Source organism: Rissa tridactyla, chromosome 1 (genome assembly GCF_028500815.1).
Source record: "Rissa tridactyla isolate bRisTri1 chromosome 1, bRisTri1.patW.cur.20221130, whole genome shotgun sequence".
Classification (NCBI taxonomy): Eukaryota; Metazoa; Chordata; class Aves; order Charadriiformes; family Laridae; genus Rissa; species Rissa tridactyla.
The window spans coordinates 166,133,215-166,151,641 of record NC_071466.1 but is presented as its reverse complement, the minus strand read 5'-3'; the positions used below and the strand labels follow the sequence as shown (position 1 = coordinate 166,151,641).

The 18,427-nt window shown below is 43.2% G+C and overlaps 4 protein-coding genes across 4 annotated transcripts; 2 read left to right on the top strand and 2 right to left on the bottom strand.

Annotated features, from left to right (window-relative positions):
* Positions 1-1,169: 1,169 nt before the first annotated feature.
* On the top strand, positions 1,170-1,788 carry LOC128904663 (histone H4). Its single transcript, XM_054189320.1, has one exon. The coding sequence runs from the start codon at positions 1,197-1,199 to the stop codon at positions 1,506-1,508; it is 312 nt and encodes a 103-aa protein (XP_054045295.1). The 5' UTR covers positions 1,170-1,196; the 3' UTR covers positions 1,509-1,788.
* A 1,143-nt stretch (positions 1,789-2,931) lies between these two features.
* Positions 2,932-3,445, top strand: LOC128904641 (histone H3). Its single transcript, XM_054189297.1, has one exon. The coding sequence runs from the start codon at positions 2,961-2,963 to the stop codon at positions 3,369-3,371; it is 411 nt and encodes a 136-aa protein (XP_054045272.1). The 5' UTR covers positions 2,932-2,960; the 3' UTR covers positions 3,372-3,445.
* Positions 3,446-7,984: 4,539 nt separating this feature from the next.
* Positions 7,985-8,608, bottom strand: LOC128904642 (histone H3). Its single transcript, XM_054189298.1, has one exon. It carries the CDS (start codon positions 8,550-8,552, stop codon positions 8,142-8,144), a length of 411 nt encoding a protein of 136 aa, XP_054045273.1. The 5' UTR covers positions 8,553-8,608; the 3' UTR covers positions 7,985-8,141.
* Positions 8,609-9,727: 1,119 nt separating this feature from the next.
* On the bottom strand, positions 9,728-10,592 carry LOC128904661 (histone H4). The gene has a single exon (XM_054189317.1). It carries the CDS (start codon positions 10,568-10,570, stop codon positions 10,259-10,261), a length of 312 nt encoding a protein of 103 aa, XP_054045292.1. The 5' UTR covers positions 10,571-10,592; the 3' UTR covers positions 9,728-10,258.
* Positions 10,593-18,427: the final 7,835 nt, after the last annotated feature.

Sequence of the window (18,427 nt, the reverse complement as noted above, 5' to 3'; positions counted from 1 at the left end):
TTCCCAGTTTAGTAAAACAACAGAGATAAACTACTTACTATATGTTCTAATACGGCACAGTTTAAAAGAGTATGTAGGAATTATGCTTGCATTTCCTATATAAAAGAACAGAAGAAAATCAAATTACAGGGGTTTTTTTCTTCTTTTTTTTTTTTTTCCCCCCCCAGAAATAAATGAAATCATTCTTTATCTATTAATCTAGCAGTTATTCCGGCTAGGGCTGTTCTTACACTGTGACATTTGTAACATCCTTAGACAAGCATTGCGCCTTTCTTTCATAAATACTAATTCAGAACCTTGCCTGTTTCCAGTGTACATTTAGACCCATAAAACAACAGCTAAAGCTTGAAAACTTGATCTGCAGTACAAGAGAAAGGCTATTTTCTTACTAATTAGGGTAGCAAAATGTAAATCTATGGTTATACTAAAGGACATTTTGTAAAAAATAAGGAAAAAAGTCCCACAGCAGTAACTCAAAATGAGCAAAATTATTAAAAGTTTCAATCTAATACAAAGGTAACACTATAAAAAAGATTATATTCCACCTTCTGGTTAATATGTGTTTACAGATTCAAAATTGCCCATATAAAAATCAGAAAAGAGTATCAAACTTCCCATTAAAGAAAGAGGAGGTGGAAAGCAAAATACAAAACCAATATATTAGAAAACCTGACAGCACAGATATTGTGGAAAACTCCCTAGAGCCAGTAAGAGACTTAAGAACATTAAAACTTCTGAAGAAAAAAACGACAGAACTTTGAATACAAATAAAACTGAACGGTTAATGAAGAGCAGCATGAAAATTATGAGAATTTAAAGTAATCCAAACAAGCCTCAGCCCATTGCAAGAAAATAAAATACACACACACGCGCCCAGCAAACGGGTTTATACAAACGCCAGAAGAGAGAAAAAAAGCTTTACAATTGTTCCGCACGTGTACGTCGTTGGAATTTATTTTTTTTTCGGGGCGTGTAATTTTTTTGTTTACTTTGTAGACTGTACAGCGCTGTTTAACAGGTAACGGCAAGCGATGTATCGTCACGTTCTTGTGACGGAAACAGAAAAAAATGGCGGGAACCCCGCCCCTCCTCGCGGCAGTCCCCAATCAGGTCGGCTCCTAACATATAAAAGACCACACGCCGCCTCACTGTCACTGCTTTCCGAGCTTAGTAGCAGCGGTAGTAGTATTGCGGTCATGTCTGGCAGAGGCAAGGGCGGGAAGGGGCTCGGCAAGGGGGGTGCCAAGCGCCACCGCAAGGTGCTGCGCGACAACATCCAGGGCATCACCAAGCCGGCCATCCGCCGCCTGGCTCGGCGCGGCGGTGTCAAGCGCATCTCGGGGCTCATCTACGAGGAGACGCGCGGCGTTCTCAAGGTCTTCCTGGAGAACGTGATCCGCGACGCCGTCACCTACACTGAGCACGCCAAGAGGAAGACGGTCACGGCCATGGACGTGGTCTACGCTCTCAAGAGACAGGGGCGCACCCTCTACGGCTTCGGCGGCTAAAGCTTCTTGCCTCCCCCCAGACTATCTCGAGAACCCAAAGGCTCTTCTAAGAGCCACCCACTTGAACTGGAAAAGAGCTGTATTGCTGCAAAATCGGTAAAATGAGAGTAAATGTTAATAACTTAGTTTTCGTTAATCATGTATTTTATTAAGTTGCTTTATAGGTAGTTCTTAAGACCGTTAGACGTTTGATAACTAGCTATATGTGTATTGCTACTATGGTTGGGGGGGCTATCCTAGATAAGTAGGTTAGGAAACATAAAATGCTATTGATGTCAGTATCAGCGTAATTAAAATCCGATGAGTAAAACACCGTAAACTTACACTCCTGTTTCGAGCTGGCCCGGCTCAGGCAGCTATGCATCGCCCTGCGGGCATCTCTCGTTGGCCTGTTTTTCACTAATTGAATTAACAGTAACAGAAATAAATACATACTGGTTTTTAAATTATGTTAATCCCTGTAATTATGCTTAGCCCATGGAAACATATGGGAGCGGTAGGTGTCACAGCTGGTCGCCCCCTGAGCCCCTGTCTCATAGAACTTTAAATGCTGGGATGATCCTAAATCTGTCCTTTAAAAGTGTGTTTTTTACAGAGTTGTCTATTATTCTTTGTGTATATGCTGGGTGTTTGAAGCTCAGAGCTCCTGAAGCTGGAGCAGTTCTTACCTAGCGTCAGCACCACTCCTCCCCTCACCCTAAAGCTTTTTCCTACTTGGGCTCTAGCTTTCCTAGCTCCTGGCTAGGAAAACACAGCAGAAATCCGTAGTAGGGGAAAAAACGGAAAACACGCAGACGACAAAGTTTGTGTTTCAGCAAGCTACAGCCTGGGAATGCTTCTTACGGCAAAAGGAATTCAGAGTCGTTGAAAACACCAACTCTTGAATTAGAGCATTTTCACGTGTGATTCATCTCAATCCAAACGCATTTACTGTACCAGCTACGGTATTACTTTCTACTCTTTCCAAATGAAAATTACTCTATGTTAAAAAAAAAAAACCCAAAATACGGTTACAAGGACTTCTACTGAGGAAAAAACATACAACGTTTGTTTTTCAAAGCTCAAGTATTGGGGAATTACAACAAAATAAAAAATAACTCTTACATGCATTCAGGACAGGGTAACTTTGCAATTACCCGTTTCCCTTTTGAATAATTTTTCGCTAACGTTATTCAATTTCAAGACAGGCTACGAAAATCGCCATAAGAAAGAGATAAAACCGAAAAGGAGGGCGGCGGGTGCAAGGAGGGGGGCGGGGGGAGGGCCGTTGTGCGCTTGGCGAAAACGCGCGCTTTCGAGGCGGGCTTTTCGAATTTGAAAGCATCCAATTAACAAAGGAGCGTTGCTGCCAGCCAATCAGAGAGGAGAACATGCTATAAAAGCCGCCACGGCTGCGGAGCGGTGTCATTGCACTGTACAGGTCCTAGGAAGCGGCTCTGCTGCCTGAGAGCGATGGCGCGTACGAAGCAGACAGCGCGTAAGTCGACGGGCGGGAAGGCGCCCCGCAAGCAGCTGGCCACCAAGGCGGCCCGCAAGAGCGCGCCGGCCACGGGCGGCGTGAAGAAGCCGCACCGCTACCGGCCCGGCACGGTGGCGCTGCGCGAGATCCGGCGCTACCAGAAGTCGACGGAGCTGCTGATCCGCAAGCTGCCCTTCCAGCGCCTGGTGCGCGAGATCGCGCAGGACTTCAAGACCGACCTGCGCTTCCAGAGCTCGGCTGTCATGGCGCTGCAGGAGGCCAGCGAGGCCTACCTGGTGGGGCTCTTCGAGGACACCAACCTCTGCGCCATCCACGCCAAGCGTGTCACCATCATGCCCAAGGACATCCAGCTGGCCCGACGCATCCGCGGTGAGCGCGCCTGAGGTTTCTGCTACAGGGACCCACCCCTCTGTGATCCTTCATCCCTGCACCCTAAAGGCTCTTTTAAGAGCCACCACATTGCACAAGAGAGCTGTGACACATTCTTTTTTGATAAAGACTAAATTATCCTGAAGTTCTTTTAAGGTAGTGTAGTTTTTTTGGACTGTTTTGTAAGTGCTAATACTCTTAGCATTTAATATTTTTTTTTAGTATTTAAATTCTTTCTCTCCTGCTCTTCCCCAGCTCTGTGTGCTGATTCCTCTGGACACTTGTCAAGAGGCCTTAGCAATCAGATACCGCAATTCCAGTGGAAACAGCTTTACAAGCCTTCCTCTTAAACTACGTGTTGTAAGCAGTCTGTTACATGCTGTTATAATGAGGGGCTTATGAATTGACTTTATAGAGAAGTAACTGCACAAATCAGAAAAAAGGCTCTGCTAAGGTAAATAAAGCTTTCATTTAAAACTAATCACAAGACCTATAATCTTAAAAAACAAAACAAGACAGCCTATAATAATTTTTCCCCCTCCCTCGACTTGGTATTTCCAGTAAAATAGTTTATTTTGTAATGCTTTCATGGAATACTGCAGGTTTTTACTTTTAAGAAATGTGGAAGGCGGAACCTGAGTTAGTATTCAAAGATAAGCTTTGAAGAGCCTTTTATTAAAGAAGTGATGTTAATATACTCTGTCATTGGTCTTACTAGGATATACTCTAAAAATCCTAATACTGTATTAGATATCTGAGAGCCCTACCTCTGTAAGTATGAGATGAATAAACCAAAAGTGCTAAGAAGATAAGCCTGATGCATGGCATAAAAATAGGATATTTAATAAATTAGTTTAATTGTCATTTACATTCTCAATTTTCCTTGTTTGCTTTATGAATTTGAGGAAAGCCTGGAGTAGAGGATGATGGAGAGCTTGGAAAAAGCAAAGAGAATCTGGTGGATGTTCCTGGGAAGTCTGCCCTCCCATTTTCCAAATACATGGAGAGTGCTGGCACCGGGGAAAGTTTCCTGGAGTTTTTGGGGGACTAAAACAGCTGGGGGAAAAGGAGCGGCTGTCAAGCTGGGGCAGCTTTGTAACCGGCGAGATGCCTGTAGGAAACATGCTTGTATGGTTTGGGGAATTTAAGGACAAGCATTTTGTGTTTGATGATAAAAAGAAGGTGGAATCTGTAGAGGAATACACATGAGGGGGATTAGGAGGTCAAAAATAACTAGAATTTAGTTGATTCAATGAAGTTTTCTAGTTGGGAAATTAAAATTCACTTTAACTTCTTGCTTGATGGTGTCAAGTATTGCAGAGTCTTGCTGTTCTAGTATTTCAGAAGTCATCTTTTCTATGCATTCACAAATAAAACATGCAGATTCCTATGGTTTTTGCTTCTGTGTTGTCATAGCATCTTTTCCTCTGCCCTTGATAATGGAGTCTGGCTAGTCCAATACACTTCTGTAAACGTTACCAGACAAATCGGTCTGAACTGAAAATTCAGGTATTTGAGTGTGGCACAAAGGAGTTTCATAGGTGTTTCAGAATCACTACACAGGAGGTAAAACATGGTAGGTACAAGAAATATTCATAGCATAATGATGTAGGTATGAACGTATATACACACATATATGTACACATTCCATATGTATAAACACACTTATATATGCTTTTCCTTCACTCACAAATTTTAATTGCTCTCAGTATCCATCCACATCTGTCTCTTTCCCAGTCCTCTCTGCCCCAGCACCATCCAGCTTTATCCATCTGGCTTTATTTTTTTTGTGGTTCCAACAATACGATATGGTAGATTAAATGAAGGAAGCTGCTTTGCAGTTGGACTCGATGATTATTGTAGCGCCCTGAACTATCCTATCCTATCCTATCCTATCCTATCCTATCCTATCCTATCCTATCCTATCCTATCCTATCCTATCCTATCCGTCACCATTTGCAGAGTAAGGGGTGATAATTTTTAAGAAGTCGAAAGTGGAAGTGCTCCTGCTGGAATAGCACAGAGACTATGCCTATAAATTTAATTTGAAAGAAATTACATGATTATAATTAAAAAAGTTAACTGTATGTCTGGCTACATTGTAAGTTTTCAGTACCCTAATTGTTGTCCACGTTGGCAGTGTATTATTGACTATAATGAAAGTTTGTAGCTAGGCACCACTGAGGTTAGCAGAGGTTAAAATTGCTAAAACCTCAGACTTGTTACAATTGTAATTAAATAAAGAGTAAGGTCAAGGGGTGAAGAAAACCAACCATATTCCGTGAACACACAGGCACCCTCACTGTTACCAGTCTGGGGAATGTGTTCTCAAAAGCGAATGAGGAAATTATTCATCGTGATTGATAAGTAGTCAATATCTTGTCTGTGTTCCCAGGTCATGTATCAGTGCTTCAGTGCTATCCAGTAAAATTGATAAAAAGGACTGGGTAGCATCTTACCACATTAACAAGGTGGTACTTGTTAGAAATAAGACTGTTTACCCCCTTTTCCCCCTCTTTTCCTTTTTTTCTTTCTTTTTTCTCTTTTCTCCTTTTTTTCTTCCTTTTTTTTTTTTTTCTCTGTCTACTTAACATTCAATATCCTCTAGGACAACGGCAGCAATAGAAGCAAGAACTGAGGTTATGCTTTTGTCATCTGATTTTTAAGAGAACACAGAACCTTTATGGCCTATTGGAAGGTTTCCTTCACTCCCCAAGCTCTAAATGCGAAGTCTCTTCTCACATCATGCTGCCTCTGAAAACAAGGAGAAACCTTAGTTATGCTATAGCATAAAACTTCAGTTCGCAAACCTGCCAATATTTCCTTTCTGTATCATTTGAGTTTCTTTTATTCTGATTCACTGCAAACTCAGAAAAATGTTTAATTTACGTCCAAATAACTAGAGGTGGAATCTATCTTAAAAAAATAAAAAAGTATACATTGTGTTTGAAAGGCACAAAATCAAAAAATGGACTAGCTCCTTTGTTCACCACAGACGGCACAGGTGTTGCATTCATCACTTGGTAACATTGCAGCTCTCTACTTCCAACTCAACCTGGTTTCAAAATAAGGCCATGACGATCAGCAAACTTGTAGAGAGGATTTATGTGGAAGGGAAAAAGAAAGGAAAGGAGAAAAAAAGGAGGGGAAAGAAACCCCCAAACAAACCTTAATTTTGGCTGATTTGCAAGTATTGCCAAGTATTTGCACCTTTTTTTTTCTCATCCAAGTGCTGTCTCTGACAGATTGCGTCTATAATGCAGCAAGAAATGGCTAAGAGAAAGTGTGCAAATGGGTCTCAGAAGCTTCTAATGACAACAAGTGACCACCCTGCCTCCTAATAGCTTCCCTCAGTGCTACCCAGCACTCAGGGCTGGTACATCCCAGGTAGTAACTATGAGCTTTGGCAGACAGGGAGAAGACGGGAAGGTGTTTCTCAAAATAATGGGAGAAACAACAACTACTCTCTGATATGAAGCTGAGGCCTAATTTTTAACTTCCTTGTTTTAATGCTCACATTCTCGTTAGACTGGTCACTGCTGTGTGCATATCTCCGTAACGATTCAAGCAAAGGAAGGTTAAAAGTTACATGCATGTATAGATATATCCTGCCGGTATCTTCTGAATACTAGAAATCTTACTGCAGAAAGCTGACAACTCAACATGTTTTCTGACTGCATAAAAGGTTGTGATCACTAAGTGGGGAAGTACAAATTCAAAGACAAATACGTGTTCACTCAGTATTGGAAGAATACACAAATTTCCACTCCAAGATTTTTATAAAACTCTTAATAAAAATACCCCTCCCCCCCAAAGAAAAAACCCAACATCCCAAACAACCAAAAAACCAAAACAAACCAACCAAAAAAAAAAAAACCCAAAAAAAACCAAAAGCCAAACTCGGTTAATACATGAATGGTTTTTTATTCTCAATATTAAGAAATCCGGACAAACTTGATAGTTATTCCTGCGTACAGTACATTTTGATCACAGTTTCTTGGCCTCTTTAGGTATATCTCTGTGCTGTGAGAAAGAAGACTCTCACGCCACGTCTCACCAGCGTGGTCATACATCATTTTGACACAGATATTCTTGCTCCTGCCATTAACAAACATTGGAGAAAGGGGGCTGCCCCCTGTAGACCTCTTTAGTTAGGTTCAACAGTAACACGGTCCCAGTGAGCAGCGGGAAATTTCTGCTCTTGCCTAGCCCCAGCCGGCCGGGAGAGTTTAAGGCGCGGAGTTCCTGAGTCCAGGCCCATCCCAGACAGAGCCATGCCCCGGCCCACCTCCCCCATGCCCATCCCTTCTCCCTCAAAGCTGTTTCGAGTCCGGCGTAGTCACAGCGATGTACAAACCTCCATTCTGCCTGACCTTTTCTGCTCACCGCCCTTAAACTAACATATTTGCCACACCCCTCCAATTTTGTATCTCCTGCCCCGCGTTCATGAAGTGCCCGTTTCTGCCCTTCAGTATTTGCAAAACATCCCGGCAAATTGCAGAGCAGGAAATTTAAGAGCCTGGTGGGATTTATGAAAGATGAGAGTTTATACGGAGGAAATGTAGCAAAATACTGAAAAAAAAAAAAAGATAGCTGGGATCATAAAACAAAATAATAAAATCTAAAATTTTAAGGAAACAGTGTTTATTTCTAAAGCGCACCCACTCAAAAACAGCGTTACAGCTCCTTTTATTGTTCATGTAGTGGCTCTTAAAAGAGCCTTTGGGTCTGTGTGGGCCCCCTCGGCGTCTACCAGAACCGGGGGAAGGGTGGCAGCAAGAGCCTCAGGCGCGCTCACCGCGGATGCGTCGGGCCAGCTGGATGTCCTTGGGCATGATGGTGACACGCTTGGCGTGGATGGCGCAGAGGTTGGTGTCCTCGAAGAGCCCCACCAGGTAGGCCTCGCTGGCCTCCTGCAGCGCCATGACGGCCGAGCTCTGGAAGCGCAGGTCGGTCTTGAAGTCCTGCGCGATCTCGCGCACCAGGCGCTGGAAGGGCAGCTTGCGGATCAGCAGCTCCGTCGACTTCTGGTAGCGCCGGATCTCGCGCAGCGCCACCGTGCCGGGCCGGTAGCGGTGCGGCTTCTTCACGCCGCCCGTGGCCGGCGCGCTCTTGCGGGCCGCCTTGGTGGCCAGCTGCTTGCGGGGCGCCTTCCCGCCCGTCGATTTACGCGCTGTCTGCTTCGTACGCGCCATCGCTCTCAGGCAATCGGGTACAGCTCTCCCTCCTTAAAAACCAAAGGAGCAAGTGAAACAAGCTGCGCAGTGCCATTATTTATAGGGCTGCCTCGTCTCTGATTGGACGGCAGGAAGCGAGACCTCATTGGCTACTGTGCAAATCCCCGCCTGGGCCGAAGGAAAAGCCGAATCCGTCGCTGCCCGCGCCCCCGCTGTGTCGTCCCGTCCCCCCCCGGCTCCGAGCCGCGACTCCCTCGGGGCGAGTCCGAGGCCTGGGGGGGGATTTTCAGACACAGCCCTCGCCTCTCTTCTGCTTCCCCGGCTTTCCTTCTCCGCCAGGCTCCTGGCAGATTAAAAGCCTTGTGGAGGCTCAAATTCAGGAGCTGTTCTTAAAACCGCAAATTGTTTTAATCGATTTTTTTTTTTTTACGGGCTGATTAAAAAGGGAAAAAAGTTCCTTCAATGCCGTACAGAGCTCTCTCTCGCAGTAAATGCACACCATCCCCAAAGTCACAAGTGAAAGATCGCCTGCTACCTCAACACAGAGAGACAGACGCTTAAGAAATGCTATAATGCAAGTTTGTAGCTGTTAACAAATACGTAACAAGATGTAACAATCGAGATGCATCTTCTAAGCAATTTTTCTCATGTTATTTTCTTTTCTCCAGGAAAATTGGCATGAGAGATCATAAGTAGTCAAGTAAACTCACGACTTTGAGAATACTTGGAAAATGAACTTGTGAAACTAAGAGCTTAAAAGAAATGTGGAACTACTTTATTATTTAATTTACCCTTACTCGCTAAGGCTGTGAGAAAACCAGAAGCCACCGCGAGTATTTGTTGATCGCCGTTGTTTGTGAGTGGTCGATTACTATCGATAGTATTATATAAACCTGAGAAGTGTTTTTTGCAGGTTTTTCCTCACACGATGAAAGAGAACACCAATACTTTGGAAGGGCTCCTCGGATGAGAATGCAGGAGAATTGCGAGAATGAGAAAAGCCTTTGCACAGGACTCCCCTTGATACATTTTCTTAAAATGTGTTGCCAGGAGCAGAATTTTGTCATGCTCCCCCCTCCCCCAATATCTACTCTAGAAAACTGTATTAGATTTACTCCCGACATTGCTTTTAAAAATAAAATTTAAAAAAAAAAACAAGGAACTGAGGACAGCTTATAATAACAAAAAAAAGTGTTTATTTAGAAATGTTTAAAAGAAAATATTCATATCGGAGACTTATATTTTTCCCTGGGTTTCCCTTCTGTCCTTGCAGTGGTTAACTCAGTTAAATGAAAATTTTAAAGTACAAGACATTGAACATTCCAGGCAATTCTGCTTAAATTGGTGAAGATTGGGGTTTTTTTTTCAAAAAAAAAAAAAAGCAACGTTATTTTGATTACAGAGGGCACTTAAAGGAATTTTTAGTGAGGTACAAGATTTGTAAGGGAGCTTAAGGAATACACAAAGAAAAAAGCATGTATCTCATGCACACACAAAATAACTTCGCGAAAACCAGCAAAAATAAACATTAGTTTGCACTTATCCAATCTTAAAGCCTTTTAGTCCTACTGTATAGTGTCAGTTTTGGTAAGTTTTGGAAATCGAATAGTAGACGTTGCAGGTATCCTTTCATGGAACGTGTTACAGCTCTTCTTAAGAGGAAATGGGTGGCTCTTAGAAGAGCCTTTGGGTTCTCGAGATAGTCTGGGGGGAGGCAAGAAGCTTTAGCCGCCGAAGCCGTAGAGGGTGCGCCCCTGTCGCTTGAGAGCGTAGACCACGTCCATGGCCGTGACCGTCTTCCTCTTGGCGTGCTCGGTGTAGGTGACGGCGTCGCGGATCACGTTCTCCAGGAAGACCTTGAGAACGCCGCGCGTCTCCTCGTAGATGAGCCCCGAGATGCGCTTGACGCCGCCGCGCCGAGCCAGGCGGCGGATGGCCGGCTTGGTGATGCCCTGGATGTTGTCGCGCAGCACCTTGCGGTGGCGCTTGGCACCCCCCTTGCCGAGCCCCTTCCCGCCCTTGCCTCTACCAGACATGACGGCAGTACTACGCCGAGTGCTGCTGAGCTCGGAAAGTGGCGAGAGTGAGGCGGCGTGTGGTCTTTTATATGTTAGGAGCCGACCTGATTGGGGACTGCCGCGAGGAGGGGCGGGGCTTGGAGATCCCCCCCCGCTTTCCCCATCGCCCGCCCCGCTCTAGCACAAAGATGCGAGTTTCGGGCGAGTTTCCCTTTCCGCCGCACAAGCGATTACGTGTTTCTGCCCTTTTTCGGTACGTTCGGGTTTTTCTGATAGCAAAGGCATTAGGCCTTTCTATACGACAGTTTATATATTTTTCAAAGCCTTTGATACGTCGTGATCATTTAGAAATAAAACCTCGATCACAGAAAGGTATCCGGGTTACAGAATCTCCCAAATCATTCTTTGATTTTTTTACCGCAATTGTAATTTTAAAATATGGGTATGTGTAATGTATTGCAGTTTCACTGGGTTGCATTGATTCTCACTGTATGGCTTGAGTATTTTAAACAGCTGCTTCTCATGTCTTTTTAATGGAACATCATGCAGCAAAATCTGTCCAATCGTGTTTCTGAGAAATTCCACCCCTCCTTGAATTTCTTTCTCGTCTCCATTTCTCGCCCTTTCTGAATGTTCTCTCAAGGAGAGTTTAGCAGGAAAGGGACACTAATCGACAGTTTAACCCTTACATGCTCCACTTTATTTTTTTTTAAGGTAAAACTGTTCTTTTAGAAAAATATTATTTTTACAGTACTTTCTGTTCATGTCGTAGCATAGACAATAATGTAGCTACTTTTTTTAGAGAGTGAAAAATTAAGTATGTAAAAAGAAGAGGGTTTTTTCCTTCATGGGAAGGTATTCAGCTCTGGTTTTGCCTTCTTTTGGGGAGGAAAATCTTCTGAAGTTTTACTGTTTAAAACAAGAAACAGTATTCAACAAAAATCATTCGGTAGCTGATGTTCGACCTGAGTATGATTACGAAAGTTGAAAAAGTTTCCAGTATTGAGCGTTTGCTGCCCTCTCATGGACGCTGTTTGTTGTGTTTGAGTTTCCCCCCCCCTTACAAGCTGAGTGGCTATATATAATGTAATTTTTTCATAAAGAGTCAACAAAAGATTAATCAATAATCAGTTTCTATTTTTGCACAGGCCACAGATACAGATGTTGTGTTTGCTAGCAGAGAAATCACTGTTTCAGCAGCCCTTCACTGGCAGATGGAAGTATTGTAGTCTGCCGTGTTCTTCATGCGCAGTGTTTTCAGCATAGGACTAAAGGAAACCCAAATGAGGCAAGGAAAACACCAAGACTCTGAAGAAGACATCCTAAAGGCTCAAACCAGTAACAAGTGTCCTGTCCCACAAGGAACTTGACAGTATCCTATGTTGGGCTATGAAGATAATTCTGGAGTACAGCGGGGAAGCCACGGCTGAATTTATGCTTTTCCCTTTCCTAAGGCCGATTTGGTCCTTCCAGAGAGGGAAGTTCAGGGCCCATGATTGAACTGTTGTGGGATATCGTGAGAAACTGGGCACTCTGTAGGCAGGTCCTCTGTCATTTCCAGGAGATTTTGAGAGTAAGGAAGTTGCATCCTGCATTGGTAAGGAAAGACACTTGGTGTAGCATTTGCTGCTGGCTTTATCACTCTCTGAGTACACAGGCAAGTGCCCAGGATCTTACTAAAAGGGCAGTTTAGCACTAACTGCTGCAGAGCTCCCTGAACCTGTTTTGCCATGAAAATCCAGTTCTTCAGTCTGTTCAGTCCTTGGGAACCTGACTGTATCACAGCCTCCCCTGGGAGTTATTACCACTTGCAGACCCTCTGCCATGAAGTTACTGGACAATCCTGGGCTTCATCAAATGACATCCCCATGCAGTCCCTGATGAGTTGTCCAGCTCTGGAAAGCTGAGTTTTTGTTTCTGCTTTTCTTCATTAGATAAAATTGTTAGAGCTTCTTGCTGTAACCCTGCTCCATAATTAGCTACTTCTGCCTAGGAATCTGTGACTACATATAATATTTACCCCTGTCTTTTGCTGTCGGTCTCCTTGTCTTCAGGCTCTCCTTGGCAAAATGTCAGAACCCATTTAAAAATGGATTTTTAAAAAATAAGTAGACACATACTTATGTAGTAAGTTCATAGCCCTGTTTTTTAACTCGTGACAGAAATTCATCTAATAAAGTGAAACAAGGTTTGAGCCAAGTTCCCCCTCTTCTTCCCTCCCAGATGATTCCAAATTATACATCACATTTCATCTGGTCTCTTAGGTCTCTCTGACAAAACTAAACTGTAAACAGAGTTAGAAATGTAACATCCTCTCGAAAGCTGCTAAGATTCATAGAATCATTTGCATTGGAAGGGACGTTCAAAGATTATCTTGACTGACACCCCCACCCGCTGCACTGCTGTGGGTAGTGCTATCTTCCACTCAATCAAGGAAAAGCCTCGTCCAACCTGACTTTGACCACTTCCAGGGATGGGGCATCCACAGCTTCTCTGGGCAATCTGGTCCAGTGTCCCACCACCTTCCTCATCAAAACTGTCTTCCTCTTGTCTAATACAAATCCACCCTCTTTAAGTTTAAAACCATTGTGCCTTGTCCTATCACTACAGGCCCTTCTTAAAAGTCTTTCTCTGTCTTTCTTGTAAGCCTCCTCCATATATTGAAAGGCCACAATAAGGTCTTGCCTCGGCCTTCCCTTCTCCAGGCTGAACAACTCCAAGTCTCTCAGCCTTTTCTCACGGGAGAGGTGTTCCAGCACCTTCATGGAGTTCACATGGGCCCACTTCTCAAGCCTTTCAAGGTTCTTCTGGATGGCATCCCTCCCTTCTAGAGAACCAGCTGCACCACTCAGCTTGGTGTCATCCACAGACTTGCTGAGGGTGCACTCAATCCCACTATTTATGTCACTGATGAAGATATTAATCAATATTAGTCCCAGTACAGACCCCTGAGGGACACCATGCATTCCTGTTTCCCATTTAGACATTGAACCTTTGGATGTAATTCTTTTGATACAGCTATCCATCCAATTCCTTATCCATGTATCAACACATCCATCAAATCCACTTCTCCAATTTAGAGGTTAGAATGTTGTGGAGGACCATTTCAAAGGCGTTGCAGAAGCCCAAGGAGATGACATCAGTTGCTCTTCCCTTATCCACTGATATGGATACAGAAAGTCACTAAATTAGTCAGGCATGATTTCCCCCTGATTTCCCACCAGGCACTGAGGTGAGGCTTACTGACCTGTAGGTCCCAGGGTTCTCTTTATTATTATTTTTTAAATGGATGTGATATTCCCTTTTCTCCAGACTCTAGGAACTTCACCTGACTGCAATACCTTATCAAATGTGATGGAGAGTGGTGTAGGAACTACATCTGCCAATTCCCTCAGTACCCTGGGATGCATCTTATATGGCCCCATAGACTTGTATATATTCATGTTCTTCAGATGGACTCAAACCTGGTCTTCTATAATGGGAGGGACTTCGTTCCCTGAGTCCCTGCCTTGAGGTTCAGGGACTTGAGAGACGTGGGAAGAGAAATTGCCAGTGAAAACTGAGGCAAAAAAAATTTTGAGTACCTCAGCCTTCTCCATGTCAGTTTTCACCAGTTCTCCTGTCTTGTTTATCAGAGAGGGAGGGAACACGTTTTCTTTAATTTTCCTTTTCTGAGGGGAAAAAAAAAAATCTTTACTGCCCTTGTGAGGCTTGCTTTTTCTGCCCATGCGATTAGGATTTCGGGGATAGTTATAAAATGGAATACTTAGTCAGCTTTTCTTTGACACTGGAGGAGAGGAAGTATGTCCGAAACACACCCCCTTTTAAGGAATACCAGCATACACTGGTTGCTGAAAGAACAACAGGAACTCCTGTTTTTATGGCTAGTGCAGGTCCTGACCTATGCTTTGTTTAGCTTTATTGTTTTCAGTGTTTGTTGAGACCAATAATCCTATTATAATTTTTCTACATTTCATTTTTCCCATGGGTCCTGGCAGCCCAATCCTGAAATCTTTGAAAAGCAAACCCTGCAGTCCTTGGGAAAACCAAGCACTGGGGTTTCACTGATGTTCCAGCAGAAGGCCTGCAGGAGTGATGAACAAAGCTTGCAAGGCAATGGAAGTGCAAAGAGATCCCAAAAAACAATCTGCAATGTGAAAATCAGAACGAAACACAACTTCAAATCTAGAATGAGTTGTCCAAAACTGAATACGGAGAATTAACGGGGATTCCATGAGGCATTACACCAATGACTTTGTTGTGCCTTGGCAACATGTTCTGGAGAAGAGGGATCTCAAATCCCCATGGAGAAACATGGCTGGCATCCTCCAGTGGCCAGCACTGGACTGGATGCATTGTGATCTAGATAGTAAAAAAGAAACTTGTGGCAGAAAACCTCTGTTGTGTATCTTTGCTAAGTCAAAGGTGTCTAGGTGAAAAGTGGCTTTGTATCTGAACTCAAGTTGGCCCAAATCTGTACTGCCATGTCAGGAGCAGAGAACAGGTTTTGCATTGGTGGTACTCATATTGTACTTTTGCTTTTGGGGACTCCATGCTGGCTGTCCCTACCTTCCTGTCCATACGCTATAGCTGTCTCCCCACTCAGCTCCTTCCTTTTGAGGACCTGTAAACTTAGTCTTGAAATGTACATATTTACATCTCGCCATTTGTTCAGCCCAAGATACTACACAGGGCTTTATTCATTTGTTCAGCCCAAGATACTACATAGGGGTTTTTTAATATTTATTCCCTGCTTTATTCAGCTCAGGGTGCTCACTACTACTGAGGATGTGCCACAGCAGCATATCCCTATTTTAAACATCTTGTGCATGAGCTAACATGGTTCAGCCTTTTATCTAGCTTCCCATTTTCTCTAACAATCGCAGAAGATTTTATTTTTTATGTTAGCATTGGAACAGGTTAGCTTGAAATAAAATTCCATCTTTGATGTTTTTAAAAAGTGAGCCTCTAAGAGACCTTTATTATTTTTCAAAGCCACACTGAGGCCATGAAGAATAAACTCTTACATGAAACAACTACGGTAAAAGACAGAAAGATACATAAAAAGGTACAGGAGTAACAGAACCCACTGGCAGAGAATGAAGAGATAAAGAAATACACCTACAGGAATTACCAGGTTTTGTGGTAATCTGACTTTGTGGGGACTAATGTCAATTAAAAATCCTGTAACCCCTTAATCAAAATTGTCCATCAGTACAAAGCAATTTATTATTCTGTGAGGGAGTAACTTGACTTCAACAGAATTCTTGCCAGGCTGCTGAGGGTCTGTGCTACTATATGGAGAATTTTAACTCATGGATTCTTTCACCTTTATTTTCTTTTGCCATTTCTACCTCCAGTGCAGAAACTTCACAGACGTTTGATATCACCATTTACTTAAGTAAATATGTGATAAAAAAGTTGACTCTGTGGAAGAGAAAACAAATGAAAGCAGCTCTTCCTTGTAATAACTTGCAATTCTGAACCCATTTTTTTACCTTACTCCTAATTTTTGAGCATCTTGGTCAGCGTTTAAAATAAAAAAGTGAATACTTAGGTTTTCTATCTCAGTATGTCTACTCACTAAACACCAGCCTATTTTTGCCTCCTATTAAGCCACCACCTCTTTGGCCACCTCCTCTTGGGCCACCAGCAGCTCAGCTCTCCATATCAAATAGTTGCACAGAATCACTGATAAATCTGATTCCAATCCAGTTCCCAGGTCAGAACTATTCACAAAAGACAGAACGTGTTTTGTACCTGAGTTCCTAAAGCTCTTCTTGACATATTTCTTGTGTTTTAGACAGTGGTATTCACATTCTTTAGAGTCCATAGTGTGGGGAAATTTCCATGCAGTGAGTGCATTGTAGAAATTTAAGAAATCCACTATTCATCTCAAAATATGCATTAGTCTGAGCACTTTGCCAATGTGGAACAGGATAAGGACATGACAAAGCCTATATAAAAAGTTCAATAAATAGATGCTCCTTGGCCATGGGATGTCCCCTCATACAATACAAAAGTCTTGTTGGAATCTTATTTTGGGATAGCAATAGAATCCCTGGATGTGATAGGAACTGTCTGGGGAAATTTCTGCTCATTGGTTCCTAGAAAAGGACACCCAGCTAGAAGAGAGAGAGATGGAAATAAGGACATGATGGGCAAGGAAGATGGTCCTTGCAAAAAATGTACCAAGTTCCAGAAACTGAACAGATCATCAGCATTTCAAGGACAAAACAAAACAAAACAACGTAAGGCCCTCCTAGTTGTTTTGAGGTTTGACTTTTCACACTTGAGGGGAAGGAGGAGGAATTAGGGGTACTGATTGTTAGGCCTGTGGTTCACTTGGCATTAACATGACATTACCCTCAACCCTGCAAACTCATTTTCCTCAGGCCACTCTTGTTCTTTTATCACCGTACTCCCCTTTTCCAGATGGGAAAAACAATCTCCAGTAGGTACCTACGCTACATTGCCCAGCTCAGCTTTGCAAGTTAAACAGGATTGTTTTAGGTTTTTCTAATGTTGGTTTTGTCCCTGTACTTGGCAGTATATCCAGTGGAGCCTATACAGCTAGTCCATTCAGTGTTCCTGCATACACATACACTTCCTTTCTGTTGTGTGGAACAATCTCTTATATTATTTGGCAGTTATCTCCAGCTAAGGACTATAAAATCTATTCAGATGAACCCACAGCTATATACTCTGCCTATAAAGGTATTTTAGACCTGTATCATTGTACTTAAGCTGGTGTTGCCCAACACCATTTGTGGTCAGTGATGTGCTATTCTTCTAAATCCCAACTGCTGCAATATCTGAGCTGGGTAACTGCTCCAACTGAATTTTCTCACAACAACATCATCAAGAAAAAAACCCAAAACCAAACCAAACCAAACAAAAAAACCGTTATAGTAATTTGAGTTTTCCCTCTTACCTCTCAGAAAAGGGAAAGAAGTGCCCTGATGCCTCCTGCAAGCAAGCAGGGAGGGTAAATTGCAACAGGCCAAGTGAAATGCTTTAATTACCCAGACTCATTCCAGAGGCTGAAATATTTATTCCAGGGCAGTCCTGCCGAGATCAATTCAATTAGCAGGGATGTGTGTGATACAATTTTGCCCATGCTACTGCAACTGTTTCAGTTTTATCTTTCCGGGCTAAGCTGTAAAGAAAAAGAAAAAAAAGCACGAATATCACGTTTGCTACAGCAGTGTACCAGTTTGACAGTCAAAATCTACTCCTTTCCAACTAGTTGTTCTACAACTGGGCTGGAAAATCGCCGTTGACCCGCTCCCCTCAGGTCAGAGCACATAGTTGGGTGAAACCTTTTGAGAATTAGTGGGTGTGACTCCCAACACCCCTATGTTACGGTAACTACGAGAGCCTGGTATGCACATCTCCACCCCAAACAGGGGCACAGGCATGTCAGCTCAGGATTTCAGACTGTCAGGAGCCAGGGCTCTGGCCCCGACAATTTCAGAAAAAGAAAAGTGGGATGTGTATACAGGTGTGTAAGTTATACAGAGGAAGAGGTCATGAACACAAGGAAGGACCGACAGTCAGATGCACCCTAACAGGCAATTCAGAGGAAGAGTAAACCAGCATTTTAGGAGCAGGGATTAAAAATAAAGGCTCTGTTTTGTATTTCTTTCACTCTTAGTACATTAATTTAGAACGTGGACAGTCTTCGCAAAAACACCGATACCCCGCGAAATCCAACCCCACCATTTCTCCTCCAAACCGCCGTGACCCCGTTTCCGGGTAATCTCTTCAGATATACGGGGTTAACAGCTACAGACCTGAGATCAACCATCTTTTTTTAAGAGCTGAACGGGTAGTTCCATGAAATTCCCCGTTCTCCTGCCCGCTAGGAAAGCG

Bases quoted from the DNA above. Each gene is read 5' to 3' on its own strand.
- LOC128904663 (XM_054189320.1), top strand. From the start codon at position 1,197: ATGTCTGGCAGAGGCAAGGGCGGGAAGGGGCTCGGCAAGGGGGGTGCC.
- LOC128904641 (XM_054189297.1), top strand. From the start codon at position 2,961: ATGGCGCGTACGAAGCAGACAGCGCGTAAGTCGACGGGCGGGAAGGCG.
- LOC128904642 (XM_054189298.1), bottom strand. From the start codon at position 8,552: ATGGCGCGTACGAAGCAGACAGCGCGTAAATCGACGGGCGGGAAGGCG.
- LOC128904661 (XM_054189317.1), bottom strand. From the start codon at position 10,570: ATGTCTGGTAGAGGCAAGGGCGGGAAGGGGCTCGGCAAGGGGGGTGCC.